General features: G+C 40.9%; 1 protein-coding gene across 1 annotated transcript in view; it reads right to left on the bottom strand.

Moving 5' to 3' along the window:
* Nucleotides 1–12,536, bottom strand: part of pik3c2a (phosphatidylinositol-4-phosphate 3-kinase, catalytic subunit type 2 alpha) — a 46,173-nt gene that overhangs the window by 7,761 nt on the left and 25,876 nt on the right. Inside the window, exons 8-23 of the mRNA XM_073471509.1 lie at nt 12,315–12,378; nt 11,338–11,484; nt 11,227–11,260; nt 10,867–11,107; nt 7,560–7,682; nt 7,183–7,350; nt 6,860–6,977; nt 6,106–6,248; nt 4,179–4,370; nt 3,968–4,061; nt 3,773–3,867; nt 3,087–3,267; nt 2,880–2,984; nt 1,927–2,019; nt 1,523–1,652; nt 367–503 (exon numbers count right to left, since the gene is read on the bottom strand). Of these exons, the coding sequence (XP_073327610.1) occupies nt 367–503; nt 1,523–1,652; nt 1,927–2,019; nt 2,880–2,984; nt 3,087–3,267; nt 3,773–3,867; nt 3,968–4,061; nt 4,179–4,370; nt 6,106–6,248; nt 6,860–6,977; nt 7,183–7,350; nt 7,560–7,682; nt 10,867–11,107; nt 11,227–11,260; nt 11,338–11,484; nt 12,315–12,378 (2,065 nt within the window). The remainder of the gene's footprint in view (nt 1–366; nt 504–1,522; nt 1,653–1,926; nt 2,020–2,879; nt 2,985–3,086; nt 3,268–3,772; nt 3,868–3,967; nt 4,062–4,178; nt 4,371–6,105; nt 6,249–6,859; nt 6,978–7,182; nt 7,351–7,559; nt 7,683–10,866; nt 11,108–11,226; nt 11,261–11,337; nt 11,485–12,314; nt 12,379–12,536) is intronic.

The following is a 12,536-nucleotide window of genomic DNA, read 5'->3' as shown; positions in this document are numbered from 1 at the left end:
TTAACCAGCCTCAGAAATCCATAAGTGTGTATCTAATGACATGTTTATTCCTGCGTCATGCTTAAAGTTCAGGGTCAAATTTGGCGCAGTAGATCTTTAGGGTCAGAGGTTGTGAGTCAGGAGTGCGGTTTCTCATTTATAGGTGTCAAAGGTCAGAAACTTCTACAACTGCTATAAACTTCAGGAGTGCATGAGTGTGTGTTTTTAACTCCTACAGAGCCAAACCACTGTGTCAAAGGAAAATTGTGGCTTTAATATCTGAGCCCTTACTTATCATTCGACACTGAGAAGCAGCTCAGTGCATTTTTCAATTTGTAGGGTTGAAGTAGTTTTACTGCTGTTTGCATATACTATATGTCTTTTTACCTTCTCATATTCATCCTCAGCAGGGTTGTACTTGCGGAGCCACTCTGCCAGCGGTTTGTCCTTGAAGGATCCGGTTACTCCGTACTCCACCTGGATCTTTCTCAGGGTGTCGGAGGACGGCACCAGCTCCACCATACCTAAACAACACATCACAACTTTTATTAACACAATGCAAATACAGAACAGTCAACTGTTGTTGTTTTGCCTTGGATGATCAGAATACACCAGGCAATCATAACCGGAGGCTGTAAAGGAGATGGCATTACATAGATGTCTGCTTGTGAATCATAATTGAGTTTAATATGAAGTCTGTTTGGATTATTGGACATCATTTCTGCCTGTCCCATTACAACAACAGAACACTTCCTTCTTATAAGTTCACACACCGGTAATGATTTTATCTGTTCTTCTCATGGCCATGGTGTTTTTAATCTCAGATAGAAAGGCAATTTCCTTTCCTAACATTGTAGTTTGACGATGACTAATTACTGCTTTCAACATTGACTAGTTATATTAACTTATGTTTATTTCTGACCTACTTGTGCTGTGAAGTTTGCAGTATAGAGTGTTTCTACAGCAGGTTTATGCTTTGGTCAGAGATGGTACAAAATATATGTTGACTGACTGATGTGAGTGTATCAGACCACATTTACCCCACGAGGTCACTTCATGTGTTTTTGGCAGATAAGATAGCTGTCCAATCTCAACAAAGCTGACTGTAAATGAATCAGAGAAGCATTCAAGATGGACCGAAATCTTTTCAAGATGCATTCTAGTCAGACCTCAAAAAGGTGTAAATCCATCTGTCTTTCCAAGATGCAAATATAATCCTCCAATAGTGTAACTTTGTCAGTAAATTGTGGCAATTGCCACTCACTGTCGGTTTTCTTAATACATCTAAAGTGTAGCTAAGTTACACTAATTCATTAATTTATGTTTGTGTTAGCTCATGATGGTGGTTCGCTAACGCTAGCCAAGCTGTTATTGTTTTAAGTAAACTGCTAAAGTGCAGAAGTTTGTCATCAAATGTATTACAGCCTCCTCCTGGACTAGAAACGGACTGACTCTAAATCAAGACAGATTGTAATCAGAGTTGTGATCTGGCTAACAGACACTTGAATTGTAAATGAAACCTCTGTATGTCTTAGACTGTTACCTTTGTCCTTGCCGGTGGAGATGCATTTGAAGTTGACAATACGGAGGTCCAGCCCCTCCTGCAGCCAGATGCGGTCCATAATGCGGATCATCTGAAGAGCCAACATATCCTGCCTCAAGTCTTCTCCAACCTAAAACACAAACAAACAGAGACAAATTACATCAACGCAGTGCATTCTTAAAATTACTTCAGCCACCAGGGGGAGCAGTGCTCATATGAGATGCATGTAAACAACAGTTGGTTACAACAAGTTTTGATGTACCTGATGACAGCTGCCCAGTCTAAGTTAAAGTGTGAGAGACACACAAGAACCAGCTACTATTTAAAATACTAATGGCAGTTCATGAGGTTCATCTGCAGCATTTTTCACTTGCAGTTCATGCTGCTGTGTGTGGGTACAGTACCTTAAACATAACATTGATCTCTTCTCCCAGTGGGTCGGCGTTGACCAGGGCCAGCTTGAGGGGAACTGCGTTGGAGTTGAAAAAGGAGCAGGCCTACACACACACAAACACATGATGTTATATTCTGGACTATATTGTGCTGTTTGTTGTTTTTAATATCCAAACAACAGGATTGAGTTATGTCTTTGTTATTGTTTTCTTTGTATCTTTGATTTGTTTTGCGTTTTAAAAGACACTTTTTGTTTAGTTTTGTTACCAGGGGCCACATACTCTATGTCATCATTATGCTTCGCCAAAGAAAAGTCACCATCCAGCGACTGAAAAACCCGTTTTTGGTCGAAAGTGTCAAGTAGATGCAATTACTCTCTCAAACTATGTGGAACATTGTGTGGATCATATCCATATAAGAGACACATTTACTTACCAATTATATTATAATAATCTATAAAGCCTGGGGTAAAATGATAGGCCAGGCAGACAGGTTGATTTCACCTATTCCTTTTGTGACAAGCAGTGATCATCATCTTACTTTTGGGATTACATGCAGATATTCCGAAAGTGATATCAAAAAATTATCTTTGATGAATATCTGTATGAGATTTTTTCCAAATATGCACATGCATGTGTTTTATATTTTGGTTAAATTGTAGTTTAATGAGCTCATTTCCTCGGCGGTTTGAACCACAGAGGTTCTACAAGAGGAGGAGAATGTGACTGTTTCCTGACCAACAGCTCTGTTAAGGGTTCTCTTATTCTCCTGCTCTCTGTACTTCTATTCATTGTTACAGTAATGAATTCACTAATGCTAAATTCTTTGCTGATCAGTTATATCCAGTGTGATGGAAGGTGTTTTGACCTGAATACAATTATGAAAAATTAACTCAACATTCAGAAGATCTAATTTTTTTGGCAAAATTGACTATTTCTCTTTATCCACGGTCCACGTATCTTACCTTGATGTTTAGCTCCTTGGCCACCAGACTGGGGCTGAGAGGCAGTCGGCAGCTGTTCCTCTGGAAAAAGTTCTGAACATTTTCAAGACCCTCTTGTAGCGCCACCTGAACAGACACAAAAAAACAAAGTATAACACACACACATAGAATATATAGTAACATACAAAATTACAGTCAGATCACAACCCCACACACACACATACTAACCTGTCGTGTGGACCCCCCGGCCTGTCTGACTCTCTCGGCCACGGCTCCCAGCAGGGTCACCAGGTGAGTCTGTTTCTCCAGCTCCGCCCTCAGCTTTGTTCCACACAGACACAGCAGGGCACCCAGCACCCGCTCATAGCGTCGTCCCCAGGCAGGATCCTGCACAGCATCCTTCAGTAGCCTGCAGCCATTACACCCATTGGATTTAACAGGTAACCAACCTCTTATTCCTCATTTTCTGTAGAGAGCCTCAGCACTGAGATCATAATTTTAAAAAGTTGATTATTACAAACTATGTCTTTGTTTTAATGAGTTACGAAATAGACCCTCTTAATGGAAGAATACAAGCAAAACAACATAGTCTGTATGTCTATTCTAAAAGCCACCGAATAAGACAGGAAATGAGGCAAACTTGTGTTTAGACCAATTGTATTATGAATAATGCTATAAATAGCAATGTCACAATTCACACAGAGCGAGGTGCAGATCTGTGTGAGTTTCTAAGCAAGTCTTCTTGCATTCTAAGCAAATGATTACCAAGTGTGTTTTGTGGTGACCAGAGCTCATCATGTCATGAAATGTCATTTTCTCAGATGAGACTCAGTTCTCGCAACATTTCCTTTCAGGTGCTTGTTTGGAAATAACTACATCAGCTTGTTGCTGTTTCAGTACTGCTGTTGACTCACCAATAGAGGTAGTGAGCAATGTTGATGTTGCCTTGCGCTCTGGACAGCAGGAACATGACGAGGGCGCTCTTTAGGTGACACTCAAACTTAAATGCCTGGAAAGAGATAAAAGTGACTTAGAACGGGGGCGATAGTAGCTCAGTCTGTACGGATGTAAAATATCTTATGTATTTGTGCGTCTATTTTTAGCTTTACCTGTACAAGCTGTGGCAGGTAGTCAGCCAGCTCATCATCACTGCTCTTCTCAATCCAACTAACAGCAACATTTCTCACTTCGGTGTCTGCAAACCTACACACATACAATACATACACATGCATTAGACTCAAGACATACAACAAAGATCCACAGAGCAAGGACTGATGATGCCATAGACCAAATATGTGTATTAATGTATACAGTGCATACTTTGAGTCGAGCATCTCCAGCGCGGTGACGGGGGGCAGAGGGGGCCAGTGGTGCAGCAGGGAGTGGATGTGAGCTATGCTGGCCCAGTCCCAGCTGGGCACACTGGCCAGCACCTTGGGGAGGCTGCTGGGGTGGTCCTTCTTACAGTGGAGCTGATGATCCCATAGGAGCTGGTGGTCTGCCCGCTTCAGCCTGGAGACGGACAGAGGAAAGACGGATTAGATGGTACTTGTAAAAAAGATGAACTCAAATTTGTCCCATCTTATTTTTCAGTATTTAAAAACTACCTCTGTTTCAATACTATAAAAATAAACAAAAGGAAAGTATCAAGGACCTCCAATTGAGGATTTTACTTGGCAGGATCAGCAATAATGGTTAAAACAGACAGGAGAGACAGAACATATAAATAGAATCACACAAAAACAAGTATATTGACAGCAACGTGACACGAAGTTAACTACTGCAATTTTCTGAAAAATGTCTGAGAAAATCTGTATAAGGTAAGTGAGCAATACATTCTCTACACTTCCTCAAGAATTATAACTCAATGTACATTTAAACAAGGAATACAGCCCCTACTTGAAGCACTTCCAATATATGCAGTGCAAATCCTTCTAGACAGCTTGAAAGAGTGTGAGTGTGTGCACTGTGAGACACTGTAAGGGTCCCGTGGTGGGCCCTGAAGCAGAAAAAAAAAACGAGGTTAAATTCCTTTGACAGCTCTCTTTCCCCTCACTGAAGATGCTAGCGATATTTGTTTTTACCTGACCTCTATATAGTAATAAAAATACAAATTTCTCCTTTGGGATGGATGGAATATCACACACACTGAATCAACACGCGACAGATCAGTGAGACTGCAGTCTTGTGCCCACAAAGGCTGTAGAAATGAATGAGCAGGACAGAAAGCAGGCGGTGAGAGACCAGTGAGAGAGCGCTCTGTGCTAAAGTGCTGGTTGAGTCTCATGGATGTTGGCAGCGTGGAGGAGATTTGGCTGGCAGCAGGCATAAGAGAGCATTTAGCTGGGCCTGGAGCAGCTGGACGAGAACAGACACACTGGTGCAGACAACATAGAGGCGTGTATGGGGAACTGTGGCTGGCAGAGTCAGTGGCATCTTTTAAAATCTCTTCTTAAATCTACTAAGTCCAACGGATTTTGGGTGGTCTGAGAGTCTGCCAAAAAGATGTCTGCTCAAGCAGAAATGTTACATGAAATACTGTTTCTGTGCAAGTTATTTAGACTTTTGTAACACTAAGTACTGTAATTATAATTAAAAGTAGAATTTGGAAGAACATAGATTCAAGATTAAACCAAACACCTTTCAAAAGCCCTATTTTGATTCCCCGGCGGTCACATTTTTCAATGAGGCAACATGCATTACAAACACTAAGAAAACAAAGCCAATTTTATTAAATTGCTCTCAAACTTGTGACTGTTATCAACAAACACCCTAGTACAAAAATAGTGATGTCTTCAGCACACATGGCTTTAAACCAAGTTTCCCCATAGCGATACTTTGCAAAGAATATCAGGTTTTGTTGCATTTTGACTCGTGCAGATAGACATTTTAAACAAAATTTAAGAAGTTAATAAACTATCCAGATGCTTTGAGGCACTTGTCTTTGCACAAGAAGCACTGCATTGTCAAATGTGAATTTCAGCTTTTTGGCAATCAGCTTTTTTGTGTTATGTTGCTCAGCCTGATGTCTGTTTTACACATCAAGCTGAGCAACATTAAGACCATCTCTCTTGTGCTATTAATTGAAGTCAGTGCTTTTATTTGAAATCAGTCCAGCAAAGCAAATTTCCCTAAAATCTCTCAGAACTGAAGAGATGGAAACAGCCGAAAAAGCTGACACATTAATTGTTAGAAATGTTTATCATATCTACTCTCAGATTGCATCTCACGGGTGACATTCTCCTACCCAAAATTGGAAGCTCGGCTGCAGATTTTCTCTAGTTTGCGCCGCAGATCGGGGTCCAGCTCCTCCTGTGTGTTGGGCTCTGGGCTTGGGGCTTCCTTGGGTCCCACGTATAAAACATCCACTGCTGAGTTGGGGAAGTCCACCTGACAGTATCACAAATACCAAAACTGGAATCAGTTTATTCCTGTGAAGTATCTTTAATTCAAGTAGACACATTTCTTCAACTACAGAGCGTTCCTTTAAAAATACCCTATATTCTTTCTGAGAAAAAAAAAACTCCAAAACAAAACTAAAAGGTTGTCGATATCACAGTTTGACAAGAACTGGTATTATTAAAACCAAAGTACTTTTTCAACTACTGAACCTTACAGTACTGCTACTTTTACGTACTATCACTGGCAGACGATTTTGGTGTATAAGTACTCCTGATAAATACAGCAATAGTTGTAGCCGCCATTGTGCATTAGTTCTAGTGATCATGGAAATTAAATCCGTACAGGAGTAGTATTGTAGCAGCTACAGTGACCATGACAAAAGGCAAAAAGATAACTACTGCTCTACCACCATGACTGCCTTGATCACTACCTATGACTACTGTAAAAAATCACATACCCAATTGACATAAATCCAAATGAAAACAGTACAAAGACAATATATTTATTTACATGTTTTAGTTCATCAGCATCATTGACTTTTGTAAATATACATTTATTCAGGGGGTTGTACTACAGATGCTGTTAGCACCACCACCGACCTGTAGTACTATTCGCTCTGCAGGCACCCTCTTGCGGCTGCCTGTAGAGCCAGCGGCAGCAGCAGCTCCCTGGGCAGATGTCCACAGACACAACAACCTGCTGCCCCTGGCAAGCACCCTGAAAAACACATTCAGCAATAAACAAGAACAACAAACCCAAAACAATCAAAGTAAGGAATTTTACTGGCATATTACTTCCACTGTGAAAAATATGTAAACTTTAATGTGTCAAATTGTAAGACTGAAACTGTTTAGAAAACATCTTTCACAACTGAGCGATAAGTGGGAGATCCAGCCACCACCAGCCACTCCTCTCTCCTTACCCTCTAAAGTCAAAGAGCGGCATAGAGACTTTGCCCAGCAGCTCTGGAGCTTTCCTCTGTTTGTTGGAGTCTGGGGAGCTGCTGGCATTCTGGTTCAACACCCCGAACAGAGTGAGGCTCAGTATGGACTCCAAGGGGAGAACAGCTACTGCTATGGGGAAGTTGATCCTATGAGAGACAAGGAAAGTGTTGTAGCAGAAAGACAGTACAAACAGCATGTTGTTGTTGTTGTTGTTGTTGTTGTTGTTGTTGTTATTGTTATTGGAGAGGAGAGGAGAGGAGAGGAGAGGAGAGGAGAGGAGAGGAGAGGAGAGGAGAGGAGAGGAGAGGAGAGGAGAGGAGAGGAGAGGAGAGGAGAGGCCAGGGCAATCACTCACAGTTCGTCCCATTTGATGTGGTAGAAAAAGCTTTTGTATGTGCCCACTCTCTTGGACTGGACCGGTTTAAACAGGTTCTTGCCATTGTGTGTGAGTGAACACACCAGGAAGTACTTCTCATAACTGCAACAAAACAACACAATAAGTTTTGTTACTGCGTCTTTTTATACAGCCAGGAGCTTTGACGAAACTGTTAGAGTTAAATTTTGATGATGCTTGTTGCTTTCATGCTCTTTAGTTGCTAGGATACGGGCATTATAATGGTAAGGCACAGGAGTGACTATATATGGACGTACTGGTGCTTGCATGTACACTTTTTTATTTAGTTTATTTTACATTTAAGACACAACAATCATGCTTTCCCATTTTCAGCAATGACCTTTTTCACAGAATTACAGTTAAACATACATCCACTTGGGAGCAACTGTGGGCTGAGTGCCTTGCTCAAGGGCTTTTCATTGGTACAATATGGAAGGGGACAGCATCTTGTTAATTCAAACATACTTCCCCAACAGTTTGGAATTTTCCAGCAACCTTCTGGTCTGAATCAGACCACTGCTTGCCTGTCTATGTAGTACTAGTAATAGGCCCTGAACACCCATGCAGGTGTTTTCAGTTATTCTTATTAGACTTCAGTGATTCTTAGATTGAATTTTCTAAAACCTTTTTTTAACATTTATTTACTCAGGGAAAGCTGCTCTGTACCTGCCCACACAGAAAGGAAGAGGTCTAATCAGGCAACATAAGAAAAAACACCTGTGTGGGTGGACCATGGCTGTGCAGGAGCCTTTTACCACTATAGAGTATTATAACTCTCCTTTACACTCACACAATCTGCACCTGAAGCTGCCTACAACAACAGTCTCATCTGCTGGTCACTGAGCAGCTCCACTGCAGCAGTTGCAGCAACTTGAGCGACCTGATTTATCCTGCCAGGTTAATTTCTCTTCCATTAATTAAGAATCACAAAGTCAAAGTACAGGACAGTGAGGGAGAAGGGGGATGTCAATTAAGTATGGTTGGTACACTCCCAGGAATAATCAGGCTGCATCAGTGAAAACACCTGTGGCTGTGTCGAGGTTTTGGTCTTGGTCTTTTTTTTAAAATAAATAAATATTTTCCTCAACATGTTGGCTTCTCGTCCACATGAAAACAAAGTTTCATGTGATCAAAACATAGATTTTTGAAAAACCTCTCTAAGGGTGAGATTTTTCAAAACTCTGGTTTCTGTGTATCCGAAATATATGTGTAAAATGTAGAGTTTTGGAAAAAAAGACATCATCACCCCAATTTGCGCACACCAATTGTTACTTTGTGTAATGACCATGGGCTAGTGGTGGGCTACTGGTTTGTTTATGTCTAGTTAGCACTGCTAGGTCGTGTGCCAGAAAGGTAAAGTAACATGTAGCAAAAAACAAAAATAAATACTTTTGTTTAAGTTTTTAAGCTTTCTCCAAAGTAAAAAAGCTCACTACACATGCTGAGAATCTTCTTTCCTGGTATTTGATGTATTGTTGGTGTAGATGTTATCACCACATACTGGCCTAACATGCTTGTTTGGAAAATATGTGTTTTAAAAAATATTCATGTTGACAAAACCTCAGCATATACAGGAATTAGGAACTATACAGGAACATACATTACCTTACCTCTATATGCTTTCATGTATATACAGTACTGTATTCAATGTAATAAAGGCCAATACTTTGTATCAATAAATAAATAAATAAACAAGAAATTTATATTTGTGGGATTTATATTTGTGATGCTATGTGCGAACAAATAAATCACTCCCAGTATTTAGATTAGCTGCCCTGCTCAACAACACCTCCCAAAATAATAACTATGTTTCAATTAGAGACGTGTGAGATATGTGAGTGGAGAGTGAAAATACAAGCACATCAGTTACACATTTTCACCACTACGGGCTTGATCCACTGCTCAGTGCCATCTGTGTTGGCAGCTCCACCACTAGTCACTGTGTCTCAATATGCTGGCAATGCCATGGCATCTACTGAGGCTCCAGATGGATGACACCCTGGCCACAACAACGCCAAACACTCAGACCTCAATAACTGAGTATTATAGTAACACCACAACACAACAGATATGCCTAAATACTAGTCTGGGCTGGGCAACAATGTACTCGTTGCGCCCCGCTGGCCTTGGGTTGAGAGGAGCTAAATATTTTAGGAGGTGTCTTTGGAATGAGTGTCACTGCAGCAATGTTTGGTGCTGGCTTTAAATAGCTGCTGGAAGAGGCTGAGCTGGAGTAAATAGGCCTGTTATTAAGCAGTTCCTCTCTTTATATGAAGGCCTCACTGGTTGACCAGAAAATTACCATGGAAGGAAGGGATGGCAGCTTTGAAAATGCCTCCAACTCACATTGATAGTTAAAGTTTCTTTATTTCTGATTTCAAACGGCTGCATTTTTAATCTGATGTTGACCAGAATTGGACTTGGTTGGCGTTCATCATGATGTAACTCAGCAATAAAACAACAGCTTTAGAAATTTATTGCTGAGGACTATCCCTTATTGATGGTGAGGTGAAATGACATGAATCTGAACTCCTTTTTCCAACAAGATTATCAAAACTGTGTTCTCATACATTTCTTTCCAAACCTATGCAAATGTGGAAGGGCCTGTCTAAGATGTACTGATCCTGGTCAGTGATGCGTGACAGAGCTGGGAACGGAAAATTTGGCTCTGCTCTGTTCCAGACACACACAGGAGATAAAGTCAGGGTGAAACTGGACACTGGCATGGAAAAATAAGATGTGGGGAGCAACACAGGAGCCGTTTGTTTAGTAGAAGAAAACAAGACTATCTGCTGTGACAGCACAGCCTGTGACACTGTGCTGCAATGTTGTAGTGTCACAAAAATTCTCTCCTTGGTCCTGGCTGCTTACCAATAAATTGCTTGGTTTATTCTGCTGTTGCACTCATTGTATGCACTTGGCAAATAAAGTGATCACAATTCTTATCTGGCTTCCTCTACCTTCTGTCTTCATCTTTGGCCCTACCTTGCAGAAGTGCAATTAAGTGAAATGTGGGTGGCCCGAATAATAGTAATTATCCTGCAGCAAAGGACTTGAAATGTTAACACACATTAACAGCATCATCAGCTACAGAGTCAGATCACCTGTATTTCTGAGGCGCTTATCTGTGTCACTCTACGGTTTTGTGGTACAGGTAGAATACACACTTAGATGAGACACACTGATGTTATCTCAAAAAAAAAGAAAGAAGAGAAACCCCTTAAAATAAAAAGTAAGAATAGAGTATGTTCATCCTCTGACTGTTTACCTGCTGACCCAGTTCCCCGGGATGCCATGCAAGGCAAACAGAGTGAACTGAAGGTGGTCTGTGGTGCCTGAAGCTTCTTTGCTACTCCCCCCCTCTACACTTTCACCGTCTGTAGCCTGGGGCAACGGAGGGGAGCTGAAGGAGGTGGATGGGGGGCAGAAGGAGCGCAAGTAGAGCTTTGCCAGGTCGTACACAGCCTGTGTCAGCAAGGCCATGCTCTCCTCTACGGGACTGGTGTGACCTGTCAGAGTCAGGTAGTTATCAGTGAGGGGTCAGATAGAAATCATGGTAATAGTTGCGACTGCAAATACAGCATTTAGTAGGAGGTTATGTGTGACTGCGTGTATGTACAGAACTTACCATTTGATGATTGACCAGATGATTTGGACCCATTCTACAAAGCAAAACATATTCTTAGAAAGACATTCTTACATCTAATACTTTGTGAGCATGTATGATTCGAAAGCCTACCTTGGGTGAGCGTGTCCGGGGTAAATTGACGGAGTGTCGAAGCCTCTTCATAGCCTCTGTGATGGCTTGCGTCTCCACCTCATCTAGAGCACAGCACAGGTTCTTCAGAGTCTGCGCCAACCGGTCCACTGTCTTATATTGGGTACTCTGAATAAAGAGATACAGCGCAGGTTATTACAGCATTTGTGTCACAACTGCATCAATCTTTACATACTCCACGAGCCTGTTGTGAAAGGGATATCCTCCTAATGTGTACTTTTCTTTTCAGCTTGTCTTTTAACAAAAGAAAACCCATTGTTAAGAACGACACATCAGAATGTCTCTGTGAGCGAACAACCACCAACAATTCATTAAACAGATTCTCATCTAAACTTTATTTCAAACTACAGCCTACTGTGTGTGCATGTCTGTACAAACAAGGCTCAAAACAAACATACTTTTGCATTCTGAAAGCAGATTAATTACAGTACACGCTATGATCTTGTCATGGTTCACTTAAATAAATCTTGATGTGATTATGAGGTTTACGATGAGTTGAGGGCGGAGCATATTTCTAACTTTAGTCTACATTCAATTACTCCGCAATAACCTACACTGGCTGAAAACAGATGTGCCATTTCTAGAAAGCCTGCTTTCCAGGAATGTCCTAGTAAACTTACATTTATGTGTGAAGTATTTGAATGGACACAAAACCCTTGAGGGGAGTTGAAAACAGTCTTTGGAGGCTTTCGTTATACAATTCAGTTCAACATTTTTGTGTTAACAAAGTGTAGCATCAGAGGTGGGATCAGAGGCTACATGAGTCTCAATATAAGGGCAGCTACACAAAAATTCAATTTTAAAATCCATACCTTTGAATGCAGTAAAAGATTTCACAGTAAAATTAATTGTTTGATGTTTTAAGACTGGAATATAGTCAAAACAATTTTACATCCTTTGAATTTTTCTTTCCAGACCTGCACAGGGACCACATGTACCTCATTTTGTTGGCAGATGTTGACTTGATTGTGATAGCCTTCTAAATAGTCAGCCAGGCCTTGTCTGCAAGAAAACGCATAAAAAGAGATTAGATGAGGAATGACAGGAGGACTTAAGACTGTGCTTATTATCAGCGCTAATCAGTTAAAGACTGAATATACTGTAAACTTTACTTCAGTTAACTAAAAGAAACTTAAGCTCTTTGAAATCATTTCAGGGAA

This window comes from Pagrus major, chromosome 8 (assembly GCF_040436345.1).
Source record: "Pagrus major chromosome 8, Pma_NU_1.0".
Classification (NCBI taxonomy): Eukaryota; Metazoa; Chordata; class Actinopteri; order Spariformes; family Sparidae; genus Pagrus; species Pagrus major.
Note: the sequence above shows the minus strand (reverse complement) of the source record. Positions and strands in the feature narration are given on the sequence as shown.